The sequence below is a fragment of the Triplophysa dalaica genome, chromosome 4 (assembly GCF_015846415.1).
Source record: "Triplophysa dalaica isolate WHDGS20190420 chromosome 4, ASM1584641v1, whole genome shotgun sequence".
NCBI classification, from domain to species: Eukaryota; Metazoa; Chordata; class Actinopteri; order Cypriniformes; family Nemacheilidae; genus Triplophysa; species Triplophysa dalaica.
In genome coordinates this window covers 6,616,573-6,630,256 of record NC_079545.1, presented here as the reverse complement: position 1 = coordinate 6,630,256, position 13,684 = coordinate 6,616,573, and the positions used below count along the sequence as shown (strand labels likewise).

General features: G+C 37.2%; 1 protein-coding gene across 1 annotated transcript; it reads left to right on the top strand.

Annotated features, from left to right (window-relative positions):
- Window positions 1-223: 223 nt before the first annotated feature.
- Window positions 224-13,277, top strand: LOC130419582 (uncharacterized). Its single transcript, XM_056746421.1, has 25 exons — window positions 224-358; window positions 504-615; window positions 1,182-1,276; window positions 1,679-1,792; window positions 1,885-1,975; window positions 2,062-2,141; window positions 2,241-2,297; window positions 6,244-6,337; window positions 6,425-6,520; window positions 7,138-7,196; window positions 7,288-7,410; window positions 7,540-7,585; window positions 7,973-7,980; window positions 8,161-8,286; window positions 8,452-8,563; window positions 8,941-9,035; window positions 9,251-9,364; window positions 9,737-9,827; window positions 9,918-9,997; window positions 10,082-10,138; window positions 10,333-10,426; window positions 10,506-10,601; window positions 10,949-11,007; window positions 11,542-11,664; window positions 13,046-13,277. Exons 1-25 carry the CDS (start codon window positions 272-274, stop codon window positions 13,100-13,102), a joined length of 2,166 nt encoding a protein of 721 aa, XP_056602399.1. The 5' UTR covers window positions 224-271; the 3' UTR covers window positions 13,103-13,277.
- Window positions 13,278-13,684: the final 407 nt, after the last annotated feature.

The following is a 13,684-nucleotide window of genomic DNA, read 5'->3' as shown; positions in this document are numbered from 1 at the left end:
GGCGTAGGCAGAGAAAACACAGTTCATGATGGATACGCAGTGCTACAGACAGGTACAACCAGAACTACCTGATTTAACCCTTCCTCCAAGCCCAAAGTTGTCCTTATGGGTGTGCATTAAAGGCACGATTACTGAAAGCACGTTTAAAGCTTTTCAACACTGGTAACAGGTAAGACATTTTCAGTCAATGTCGATGATTAGCTACGAAACATTATTACAATGTAAGTGAGTCACATTCACAAAGTTGGGTATGAAGTGATTGATTGCATTGATGGATACACCTTTTTTTAGCTTCTTCTGCAAGATGGCTTTCTTTAAAAAATTTCTTGACAAAATTTGTGATGGTGACAGCTCCAAGGTAAGTAAACGCTTATAAACATCATGCAATTAAATATGTATTTGAAAAAAAATACTCTGCATGTTACTGAGCACAAATATTGCGCTTACCTTTGCATGTGAAGTCTCTTAAATGAAGTTTCCATTTAGTGTTCATTTTGTTGTAGGGGTCTAAAGGTGGTCCTGTCGAGACTGCTTACTTTGGAACAGTCAAACCTGATCCTAACTTTAATGCCCAGAACGATGCTGAACAATTAAAGAAAGCCATGGAGACCAAAGGTAAAGCAGTGCCATCACGGTATGAACAAGATCACTGCACACAATATTGTTGATGTGTTCTGTCACATGTAGCAGACACCCCTGCAGCACCTAGCAGAATGTGAGATTTTTATACAATGGATTATAAGAACTTGTGTATGTCAGAGTAGAAGGGCAACCATATTCCAGCTATTCTTTAATAATTGGGCGAAACAGATTTAAGGACAACAACCTGAAACCTAAGATTATATATATTTTGCATTAATATTAATAATAACAAATATACATATATATATTTCTTGAGCATTCATGTATCACTTTAAACACATTAATGTTGCACTTGGCAATTTATATGAGAATTACACCCACTTTATGTTTATTGACACGATTTTGAAGAATTCTGCCTCAATGTTGACTGAAGTTTCATGTAAAAAACACATATGGGTTTGGAACAACAATTAAATTTTCCTTTTGAGTGAACAACCTTCCTCTTGCGTAACCATGTACACACCAACATACTATACTGTACATCTGAATTATTTTGACACATGACGGGGTGAACTGCAATATTTTTTTTTCTCACAAAGATGTGAATGAAGCCACTATTGTGGAGGTGATAGCAAAGAGGACCAATGCACAGAGACAGCAGATCAAAGCTGCATTCCAGCAGAGCACAGGAAAAGTGAGCTCACAAACTGCATTTATAATCTTCCAACAAATTTCCACTGTACAATAAATCTATGTTATATCAACGTTTGTCAGACGTTTTTATCAAAACCATAAATGCAGTACATACATACTTGCAAACTGTCACACAGACATTTACATTCATGCATTTGGCAGACCCTTTTATCCAAAGCGACTAACATCGCTTTGTATTATCTGTTTCTTACAATGAGCAATCTGGGATCAAATCCATGACATTGGCGTTGCTAGCGCCATGCTCTGACCCCTGAGCCACATATCTCATATACATTTTTTCTTGAACTTTTCTTGCAACATTCTTGATTTTTCAGGAGTGTTACATAAATACATTTCTGTAAAATGTTGTTTTGCAAGTTACATTTTTCTCATTGTTCTTTAGCCTCTCGTAGATGCATTGAAAAAGGCTCTGAAGTCAGATTTTGAAGAGGTGGTTCTGGCTTTACTCATGACACCATCTGAATATGATGCTTTTGAACTGAAAAGAGCCATGAAAGTACGAAGTGTTTCATTATTTATTACACTTTTTAAGGTGTTTTTAATGATTATTTCAAAATAATTATATATATTTTACATGTTCACAATTAGGGTCTTGGGACAAATGAGGTGGTCTTAAGTGAAATTCTGGGGACCAGATCGAACAAGGAAATTGAAGCATTAAAAAATGCTTTCAAAGAAGGTAACTAGGAAGATCGTAGTAATTGTATGTCCATCTTCATCCTGTAATACAATTAAATATGTAAACTGTTCAAATCTCTTTTGTAGTTTATGGACAGCTGCTGGAAGAACAAATTAAAAGTGAAACTAGTGGAAATCTTGAGACAACCCTGCTTGCCCTTTGCAAGGTCAGAAATAGATATCCACTGTGCGTTGATGTCATAGCACAACAAAATCAAAATATGTGTTTGTGTGTAATGCATAGTAAAATGTTATAATATTTTCAGGCTACCAGGAACGAAAACTATGACATTGATAATGGACTTGCAAAGAGTGATGCAAAGGTAATTCAATGTGTTACTGTTAATCAAAAAGACATTAATCTAGTTCAGACCATTATGTTTTTCTGGGTGTAAACTATTTAGAAATAACCTGCTCAAAGAGAGAGAGAGAGAGAGAGAGAAAGAGAGAGAGAGAGAGAGAGAGAGGGATACATCAGCTATAAGCCATTCTGAATTAACCATCAGTTTATCACCTTAAATAAGGGGCACGACTTAAAGGGATAGTTCACCCACATGACATTCTACACATTTTAAGACCTCCCTTCTGTCATGGGATGTCCAGGAAACACTGACAAAAGTATGCATTTAACAAAAAACACTTAAATAGAGGAAACAAGACCGGGAGAATATACCTTTACACATAGGTTAACATTAAACATAGACGAGACAAGGGACACGAGAACACAGTGAGAATATAAAGAAGGTCTGGGTGATGAGGTAATCGATAACAGCAATGGTGATAACTGACGAGGCGCAGGAGTATGGAGCAGCGTAGGTGATGAAGTCCAAGGGGGAACACGGGGAAAGACCGAGGGAAACCGTGACACCTGCATCTTCGGAACACAAACTAAGATTTTTGTTGACCTCCGAGAGCTTTTTAGGCCTCCTCATAGACATCAGGGTAATTATCTCTGTCTAGGTCCAGAAAAGTACTAATGATATTTTTAAAATGGACCATCTTATCATAGTAGTTCAATTGAATTATTATGAACCGACGAGAGTACTTTATGTGTGCAAAAGACATGAGAGCATGCAACCCGGATGTGCATGAATCGTGGTACTCTCGTGCAGTGTTCGAATAGTATCAAAGCTCTTCGGGGTCTCCTAACCAGTCCGGAAAATGACGGAGCTGCCAGTACAAACATAATTCACATGATAGTTTGGATCACAGTAAATTGATCAAATTTCACGCATAAATGTCCTTATAATGTTGACATTCCATTAAAAGTATGCATGGATTTTTCAGATAAAAATGTCATTTTAACTTGTGTTTTAGGACATTTGAAAGAATAACGGACAAAAGTGTTTTGTTTTAGTGTGATAATTTGAAAAATAATGTGGGACAAAAAATACAAAAATACAATAAAAACAAAAGATAATTTTAGGTTTTTAGCAGTCTATTTTAAAGAAAAACCAGGGGACCCTCAAGTTCATTATTTAAGACCTTATGTGGGATCCAGGACCACCCCAGACCTCTCTCAATTCGAACCCTGCTCTAGTGGTCCATGCATGAGGGCAGACTCATATGTGCCTGTCACGGGACTTGGTGTGTATATAAACCGCACAACAAAAACGTAGAATTCCAAGAGAGAGAAATACCAGGAACATCCACAACCAAACGTTACACTCTAATAAAACCGGAAAGTAAACACAGTCAAACACTGGGTTTAAATACAATGGATAACATAATAGAATGTAACTGTGACAGTACGCCCCCCCCGGAACTGCACGTCCTCGCGCTGACAGGTTTAACTGAGGAGGGAGGGTAGGAGTTCAGGAGGCAGGCGTGGAGCAGGCAAGGGGCTAATACAAAAAAAGATGGTTAACACAGGCGATGGAGGAGGAGCCCACGGTGGAGACGAGTAGAAGGAGAGCCAGGGTGACAACGGGGATTCGGAGGGCCAAGGCAGAACTGGCAGCTCAGGTGACTGAGGTGGAAGCCGGGATCCGGAAGACTGTGGCGCAGCCAGAGCAAACAAGGATGAAGGCGGAGCCGGAAGGAAAGGAGGAGATGACTGACGAAAGCAGAGCCAGAGGGACGAGGTAGCATGGTGGAGCTGGTGGGATGATGGGCCATGTTGGAGATGAGGGAGGCAGGACCCAAAGTGTAGCCACTGGGTTTGAGGGCCAAGTTGGAGTGTGAGTCTCGAAGGCTGGAGGCAGAGACATGGGATATTCAACCCCCGAGGTAACTGGTGGCTGGAGATCCCTTAAGCTCATGTGACCCAACGTCACTGTTGTGAATGGGGTAAGCTGAGGGTCTCCAGATGCCAGAAGACGCTGTGCTGAAGGACTAACTGGCAATGACAGACCAGGCGGGAGAGGGAGGCTGGTAGGGACTTTCTTGAAGACTGGTGAAGGGGTGCTGGCTTCTGAAGGAGAGCTGGAAGTGAACAGTTGAGAAGAGGAAGAGCTGGACAGGACCAGTGGAGACGAGGAGGAGCTGGTGTGCTGATGTGACGAGGACTCAGCTGTTGCTTTTTCTTGTAGAGGCCCAAACGTTTTGTAAAGTCAAGGTACTGCTTGAATCTCAGGGAGAATAAGAACTTATTGATATGTTTTTATATAATTGGTTTTAATTCGATGCTGCTGCCACAAAGAACTGTGTCCGGGGTGAAGAGGCAGGATTTTGTCTGCAAGTCACAAGCACTGTGCACTCACCGCACGCCAGTGATAACGTGGTGTGTGAGTTTGTGGTCAAAAACATTCACGGCTACATTAAAACCCACCATTGATTGATTTCAAGGGGGCTTTAAAATGTGTAGAACATCATGTGAGTGAGTGAGTGAAAAATGACATCATTTTGATTTTTGTATTAACTATCCCTTCAACACAGCTATAATGAAATAAAGTCAGAATGCTTGCATTGGCTTAGTAGTGCTGAGCAAAAGTGGTGTGGAAAGAAAGTTCTGATGGTTTCTGAAGCAAGTTCATCCAAATTTTGTGAAGATCAACAAACTTTTTCCAAAGAAGAGTCCCATTCTACCTGTTGGTGTGTGGACTGAACCCTGAATGTATGGGTGATGGTGTTTTACGCACATACATGCCCCATCGTTTAGGTCAGGGGTCGGCAACCCGTGGCTCTTCTGCCCCCCTGCTGTGGCTCCCTACAGTCTTTATAATGCCCGTTTATGCCTGCTGTTAAGATGTGTTTTGGTCGATCCGATCACAAGTGGACGAAATAGGCACACCCAATTGCAACTGCTGCTGTAATCCGTCTATTTGGTTAACTTCTGACCATTCTGTCCCGATTTCTTGAAGAATTATATGAAAAAAAGCATACACATTTACCCAGAAACACCTCTACTCTTCTATTGCCAGGCAACACTCCCACTTGTATAAATGTATACATTTCGAACATCTAAATACAATAAAAATTGCACTATATTGCCACCTAGTTGTGCAACTGGGTAACTACTACCTTCCATGCATAACAACCTGTGTTATAGTAACTTAAAGTTTACATATATTTTGCGGCTGCAGACAAATTTTATTTGGTGGTAGAGGGCCCAAAAGGTTTCTTGTGGTCGCAAAGGTTGCAGACCCCTGCTTTAGGTGGTCCACAGATCAATAAAGTGGGGATGATAAGTGTCTTGGCCCCTTATTTGCATAGCTCTGGCAGTGTGGCTAATATCCACCCAATAATAATTATTTATAGAAATTTGCTGATAATAGTATTATAACATTCATCATCAGGTGGGAAATTATAAGAGGATCAGTTTGTTTGCAAACATGACAGGGATAGAAATTTGGAGTTGTGATTCATTCAGATTTATCAATACAAGCAAAATAAGATTCAAAGGATGATTATGGATTCAATCATTGCCTAAGAAATAATGAATTAATAAATACTTAAATGGAAAGAAAAGGTGTGTTTTGATGTATGCTGTCTAGGCAACAAAGAGCTATGCCGTCAAATGTATATACTTGCCCATAAATAAAACAGTACATACTTTAAAGGCATAGTCGTGTCCTCTTACTTCCCGGGTTACTTCCTGTTTGCACATCCTGTTTTTATTTGTTCTCATAGTTACCAATGTTTTGTCACCTGCGTATAAGATCTGTCTTTTTCGTCTTTGGCTTGTTTTAACAAGTATCTTTTTTTCTGAGCTGGTGCATGTGTTTTTCATTTTTTGTAGTTTTGCGCCTGGATTCCTCTTATTGATTTTTTATCATAATAAATACAATATAGACACAATACTAAGTAAAATCATTGCTATGGTGTTAGGCTCTGTTTGATGCAGGAGAGAATCGGATTGGCACTGTGTGTTCTGTCCTGATTAATGTTCTGACTACCAGAAGTGAAGCCCAGTTGTGCAAAAGTAAGTGAGACAAGTTAGATGATGTAATACAGTCATACATTCTCCAGTTTTTGAAATAGTGACAGTGTTTCTTTTATGTATCTTCAGTTTTCAAGTATTATGGCCAATACAGCAAAGACAGTTTTGCAAAAGACCTGGAGAGTGAGCTGCATGGAAGCCTTGAGGATTGTCTTATGACCCTCGGTGAGGAGCCTTTTATTTAAGTATGTGTGTATAAAATTGTAGTCTGCATGTACATGCCTGTACTGTATGTGGGTGTGACAAAGAGACTCAAAGATGTAATGCTGTCATGGTGGCTCACTGGCTCTACAGGAACATGCTCGAAACACTGCACAAATGAATGCATCATTTAGAAAGGCCTGTTTTTCTTGCTTTGCGTGTTGAGGGCGAACCTAGTCGAACGCAAAATCTGATCACAAGATTGGGTACAGAGATAAGAGAGTAACTAAATGAAGACATTCAAAATCATTACATATTTGTGCACATTAAAAAACTCAGTCTATTGTCTCTTAAGTGGACATTGTTCACTCAAAAAGAAAAATTCTGTCATCATTTGTTTACCTTTATTAAACACAAAAGAAAACGTTTTGAAAAATGTTGTGACGGTTCTTTATCCATACAGTGTAAGTCATATTCAAAATATCTTCTTTTACGTTCTGCAGAAGAAAGAAATTTACACAGGTTTGGAATGACATGAGAATAAGTAAATGATGACAGAATTTTCTCTTTTGTACGTTTCTTTGTAAAAAAGCATCTGCTAAACAATTAAAATTCTATGTAGATGTTTCTTGTTGTTTTAGTAAAGGCTGCCTGGAACAAACCGGCCCTGTTTGCAGAAAAGCTTCACCTGGCTATGAAGGTAAAATTGCAGAAAATAATTCATGAAATGTATTTTACCATGTTTTTGGTATTTTTAGTATTTCACTCTAATGTGGATTTGGTTTCTACAGGGCATGGGAACCAACACTGACACACTGACTAGAATCATTGTGGGTCGCTCAGAAATTGACCTGCTAAAAATCATTCAAGAGTACAAGAGGATGTACGGCATAACGCTTCAGGAACAGATTCTGGTGAGTCAGAATGTCTTCATAATTGTTTCGAATTGTGTATTGTGAAAGTAAAATGGGTGGATGTTAAATGTACATGTCTCGTTTTATGAAATATTATAAAATATCTTGTCACATGTGCTTTTCTTCCAGAAGGAAACTGCTGGAGATTATGAGAAGATTCTTCTGGCAATATGTGGCACTCAATAAATATTTACTTTGAATAACATTAAAACCATCTGTGTGCTTAAATTAAGGGTGTATTCATTACCTGTGTAAACAGTGCGTAATTCCATCATGCATAGAAGTGCTTCATTAAAATCATGCACACTGTGAAACATTGTAGTGTCAATTAATTGTACATTATTCTTCTGTCTGATAGTTTCTATAGATAATATAACAAATTACAAATAAATAAGTTTTGAGGCTTTTGCATGCGTTTTTATTTGTCATGTTTGGAAAATTAAGCATTCCACAAACCCACAGAAATAATGAATTCATCTGAATACTTTTGTGTCTGTACTAATGTTAGCATCTTGTTAATGATAGAATTTCACACATTTTTTGTGTATATGTATAATTCTAGTTTTAAAGGTTTAGTTCAGCATTAGCCTTCATTGTGGGAAAGACCACTCATTCTTCTTTTGACTTTTGAGGGTGTGTGTTGCAAACCTTAAATGATAGATTCCTGAATACAGGTACAACCAGAACTACCTGGTTTAAACCCTCCACCCAACCCAAGGTTTTCCAGTGGGCGGGTGTAAGGGATAAAAGGACGTTACTGTTCCCAAAATTATTTCAGACCCATTCTTACTACCTGAAGAGTGGAACAGCTTCAAATCTCACAACATGGACTTCCTAAAGAAATTCACCCAGCAAGTTCAGGATGACAGCACCATGGTAAACACTTTGAATATTTATATGACTAAATGTGTATGCTATACATGGATATTTTTGCATATAAGATTCACAAATCTCAAAAGAATCTAATAAGATCATTACTTTATTCACATTGCATAAATGGCTTTTGAAAGCTCTTAAAAAAAGCTCTTTCTCTTATTGTAGGGGTTTAAAGGCCCTCCTACTGAGACAGGATACCTTGGAACAGTCAAAGCTGATCCTAACTTCAATGCCCAAAGTGATGCTGCAAGATTGAAGAAAGCCATAGAGACCAAAGGTACATTATAGACCTATATTTGTAAATAGGACATGTGTGACTAAAATTCTGGCCTAGAAAACAAACATATGAATGAAACGGTTTGTGGTTCTGTTGCATCCTTATGTAACTGATGTTATGTGTAACAAAAAGGTGTGGAGGACACGCCACATTTTTAATGATGGCATAGCGAAAATGCAGGAAGTCTTTCACTGTGTTTGGACTTGTATTTAGTTTTAACCGGATTGCCTGTGACCATTTGTGATTCTGCACCATGAATCAAATGGTGCACATGTTCAGAAACACGTTACACACCAAATTGCATATGAATTATTTTGTATGATAATAAAGAGTGCTGCTCACGTGTTGACTTTAATACAAGTTTTTTTCTCGAGAAGGTGTGGATGAAGCCACTATTGTGGAGGTGATAGCAAAGAAAACCAATGCGCAGAGACAGAAGATCAAAGAAGCTTATCAGCAGAGCACAGGAAAAGTGAGCTCACAAATATATACCTTTATATACCTTATATATGCCTATACCATATAGACCTTTTCTGTTATTCTTATGTGCACAGAAAGTCTTTGAGGTGAATTTTATTGCTAGTAGATTTGTTTATGCAAGAATTTCCTTAATCTCAACAAAATGTGGCTATTGACCAATGAGCTTCATGGCAGGAACTCTGTGTAAATTAACTATTATTTTTTCAGCCTCTGGTAGAAGCACTGAAAAAAGCTCTAAAGGCAGATTTCGAAGAGGTGGTTCTGGCCCTGCTTATGACACCCCCGGAATATGATGCTTTTGAAATGAAAAGAGCCATGAAGGTACACCATTGTGGTAATGAAATGTAAATAATATATTAGTTGGTATACACTGCCATGCAGTTTTTTTGTTCACCCAAAAAGTGATCCTTTTGACATTTTAAACCTGTATGACCTACTTTCTTCGTTGAGCATAAAAGATGATATTTTGATGAATGTTGGGAACCGAACGACGGCAGTAACCTACTCGCTTCTATTGCATCTACTCAAAATCAATGCAAGTCAATTGGCACCGTTGTCGGTTGTCGATTTTCTTCAAAATATCTTCTTTTGTGCTCTGCAGGAGAAAGTTTGAAATGACAAAAGGTTCATTTCTTGAGTTCATTTCTTGGTGGACTACAGTGTCACTTTAATGTAATTTTATTTGATCAATAGAGTTTTGGGACAAGTGAAGATATCCTAAGTGAAATTCTGGGCACTAGAACAAAAAGTGAGATAGAAGCATTGAAGAGATCTTTCAAAGAAGGTAACAAAAAAATCCAACATAAATTTATCTTTTGGTGAAATGCAAATGTGTTTGTATTTGTTTGTTGCTCTAATTCTTTTTCATTTACAGTAAATGGAGAGCTGCTGGAGGAGGAAATTAAATCTGAAGTTAAAGGAGACCTGGAGACTACTCTGGTTGCCCTTTGCAAGGTACCAATATGACATTTTGCCGTGTCTAAGCACTTTCAAGTGTTTAGAATAGATATTGTAGTAAAATATATCTCATGATTTCAGGGTACCAGAAGTGAAGACCGTAATATTGATGATGGTCTCGCTAAAAGTGATGCAAAGGTAAATAGATTTTATTTTTACTGCAACCTATTTAAGTGGTTAAAGTGGTAGTCTACCAAAAAATAAAAAAAATATTTCCTCACAACCTTGTCATTTTAAACCTGTATTTTTTACTTTTTTTGGAACTATCCATAAAAATATATAAAATGAAGAAACCTATACTAGACACTGACTTTGTTGAGCTCCTTTTGCAGGCTCTGTTTGAGGCAGGTGAGAATCGAATCGGCACCGTGTGCTCCGTTATGATTGACATTCTCACAACCCGTAGTGAAGCTCAGTTGTGCAAAAGTAAGTATATTCGATTCTTTTCAAGTTCTAGTTATAATATACAACTTCAAATAACAATGTTTGTTCAACGCATCTGCAGTTTTCAAGTACTACAGCGAACTGAGTAAAGACGGTGTTGCAAAAGACCTAGAGGGTGAGCTGACGGGACACATTGAGGATTGTCTCATGACCCTCGGTGAGGATACAAGTCTTTATTTTTGTCTGACTGTTTCTGGGTGTGTGTGAAGGGATGCCCACGATAGACAGGATACAAGTTTCACTGGATCTGAATGAAAGCACAAAAGCATGTTTAAAAGAAAGCTTTTAGAAAGCCTGTTTTTCCAGTTTGCATGTCACACTTTGTAACACACAACAAAAGATGAGGTTCAAAAACACAAGAGTAACTGAGTGATGCTATTAAGATAAAATTCATCTTTGTATACTTTTGTACACAAAAAGGACACACAAACATTCATAACGTTTTTGGATAAAAGCATTTGCTAAATGACGAAATGTAAACGTTCTGTCTTTGTTACGTTTCAGTGAAATCTGCCTGGAACAAACCCGCCTACTTTGCAGAAAAGCTCCACTTGGCAATGAAGGTAAGTTAAAGAAATTCATGAAATGTAGTCTAGTTGATCGTTTTGTATCTTTATAAAATCACTTTAATAGCTGCATATTTTATGATTTTAATGTTTTCACACAAATTGCACTGTAAAATCCTAACTGGCTTTAAAGAGTACTAAAAATATTAATTTAAATAACATATTAAAACTAGTGTAGGAACTGAAAAATGTAATTGATATGTTTTTTAATATGTGCATTGTCATTTTACATACTGCATTTTGCGTATTGCATTTCAAATGAAAAATAGCAACCAATATGCTTCATATGTCCCTTCAATGTAGTAAAGCAAAAATTTCTCAACGTAATAACACTCTGATAAAGATACTTAGAAAAAAAACCTCAGGTACTAACACCTCTGCTCATAAAATGTGCCGGATGACACAACCCACAAAATCCTGCACGACTTTCACCTATTAAATATAATTTAATTGCTTTTGTTGTCTGTGTCAAGTTTGTTTAATTACTTAACTTCATTTCTGTTTGGTTAAATGTGTCATTTTGCATTCTAGGGTTTGGGAACCAACACTGACACATTGACTAGGATCATTGTTGCTCGTTCAGAAATTGACCTGCTGAAAATCATGCAAGAGTACAAGAGGATGTACGGCATAACACTTCAGGAACAGATTCTGGTGAGTCTTCATAATTTGAAAAGCAACCTATAGTACTGTCCTATAACTATGTCCTATGTACTGATTCTATAAGCACAATATGGATAATCTTTTTGGGGGACAACATATTCTGGTGTATTCTGTAAATATATAATCCAGTCCTTGATTCTGATTGGTCAGTAGCTGTGCTTAATAAAATCAATGAGGTACTTGAGGCTGGTGCTTTATCGTGAATGAATCACTGCTGAATGCAGCAAAGCCTTTTGTCCCTTTTTGCTCATATAATAAGCAACGAGTGATCTGAAACTCATTGAACTGAATTAATGTTTTTCGATCCAATTGTTTGAAATTGACTGTTGAACTTTCCAGTTCCTACTATCTATTCCGTCCTTAATACTATAACAAAGAGATTTCAGAACGCAAGAGGGTGTGGATCTAAATCCAGTTTATTAAAACAAACTAAGAGAAACAAAGATGAAACATAAAAAACAAAGACTCACTACATTACCATCTTAAAACAAAACAAGACCTGACACTAAACAAAATAGATATTAGATACACAAAGATGCAGGATGACAAGGGATATTCAGAGAGGAAACAGGAAAACGTTACATTCCATGACAAAAAAAAAACACAATTGGACTGGTTTTACATTTCAATGAGTTTTCACAGCCCCCTGCATCTAAATGCTCAACTTTAAGGAGCTTTGACCTGCAAATACAAGTTTGAAGCATCATGGCGTGTCCTCTTTCGAAGGAAAACAAAGACTTACATATCTCACATTCAATCAGTGCCACTCATCTCAAACAAGTTTCATAGATTTAACTGGTTGAACAAATTTGTCATATTTTCATACAACATTCCTTCTGTAAAGTTTTCTTTTTTCATAGTACATGCCCACTGTATAGTATTTTCCTAATATTGTATTCTGTATTTATTAACACTGTATATATTGCACTTGCTAATTGCACTTCTGGTTAGACCTAAACTACATTTCGTTACACTGTACTTGTATATGTGTAATGACAATAAAGTTGAATCTAATCTAATCTAATCTAAATTTAACACTCTAGGACCTCACGTCCAATGGTGTTTTAAAGTATTTTTGCATGCTTAACCTTAAGTGTGACCACCCCTTTATATTAAATGATGAACATAGGGTAAATTATGAAGAAACACAAATTAGCATCCATGTAAATATACGTTATCCCCTTCCGCCTGTAACATCCTTGTCCTGAGTGGATTGAGCTGATGGTTGCAGTTTGTCACCTTACAGCTAGATGCCGCTAAATCTCCACATTGCCTCTTTTAACTTTGCATGAGAAAATGTAAAAATCTGCTCTAAAAACAACAGTATTGTTCAATTTGCTCACTTAAGTGGATTTTGTGTTTGGTTTTACAGAAAGAAACTGGTGGAGATTATGAGAAGATTTTGATGGCAATCTGTGGCGCTCCATAACCATCTAAAACTGTCACATTAAAACATTTATCTGTCCATCACAAAAGCCTACGGTATAACCTCTGTAAACACCATTTAACCTTCCCATGGTGTTATTTATAAAGAGTGTTTTATTAAAATAAAAATGCTTGTCATTGTGGAATGTTATTTTGCTCAATAAATTCAGTTGACCACCCCACTGTCTTGTTGTTTAAGTGTTTTGGTGAAGCTGTTGTACAAGTGCCTCTGAGTTGTTGGACAAAAAAATGTGTAATTAACTCAGCTACCTTTGTTTTAAAGGAAAAAATATAATATGTGTAAAGTATATGTGTGTGTATATATATTAAAAACTAATATGCATGAAACAAATCAAATTAATTAATTTAAACTGAAAAAGTGATTGATATCTAACTACTTTAAAGTCCATTAATTATGATCTGTTTAGCATTATGCTAGTATACACTAATGTTATTATTACAAGTGACACATTCCCGATGTTTCCAATTTCCGGAAAGAACCCACAGTGCACCTGAAGAAACTGATAGGTCTGTAATTGGAGATGAAGTGTCACAAGCAGTTGATGTAGTGGAGCCAGCACCGTGG

Coding starts and splice junctions, on each gene's coding strand:
- LOC130419582 (XM_056746421.1), top strand. CDS start 272: ATGGATACACCTTTTTTTAGCTTCTTCTGCAAGATGGCTTTCTTTAAA. Junction 2,142..2,240: donor CCCTGCTTGCCCTTTGCAAG/GTCAGAAATAGA, acceptor TAATATTTTCAG/GCTACCAGGAACGAAAACTA. Junction 10,139..10,332: donor TCGCTAAAAGTGATGCAAAG/GTAAATAGATTT, acceptor CTCCTTTTGCAG/GCTCTGTTTGAGGCAGGTGA.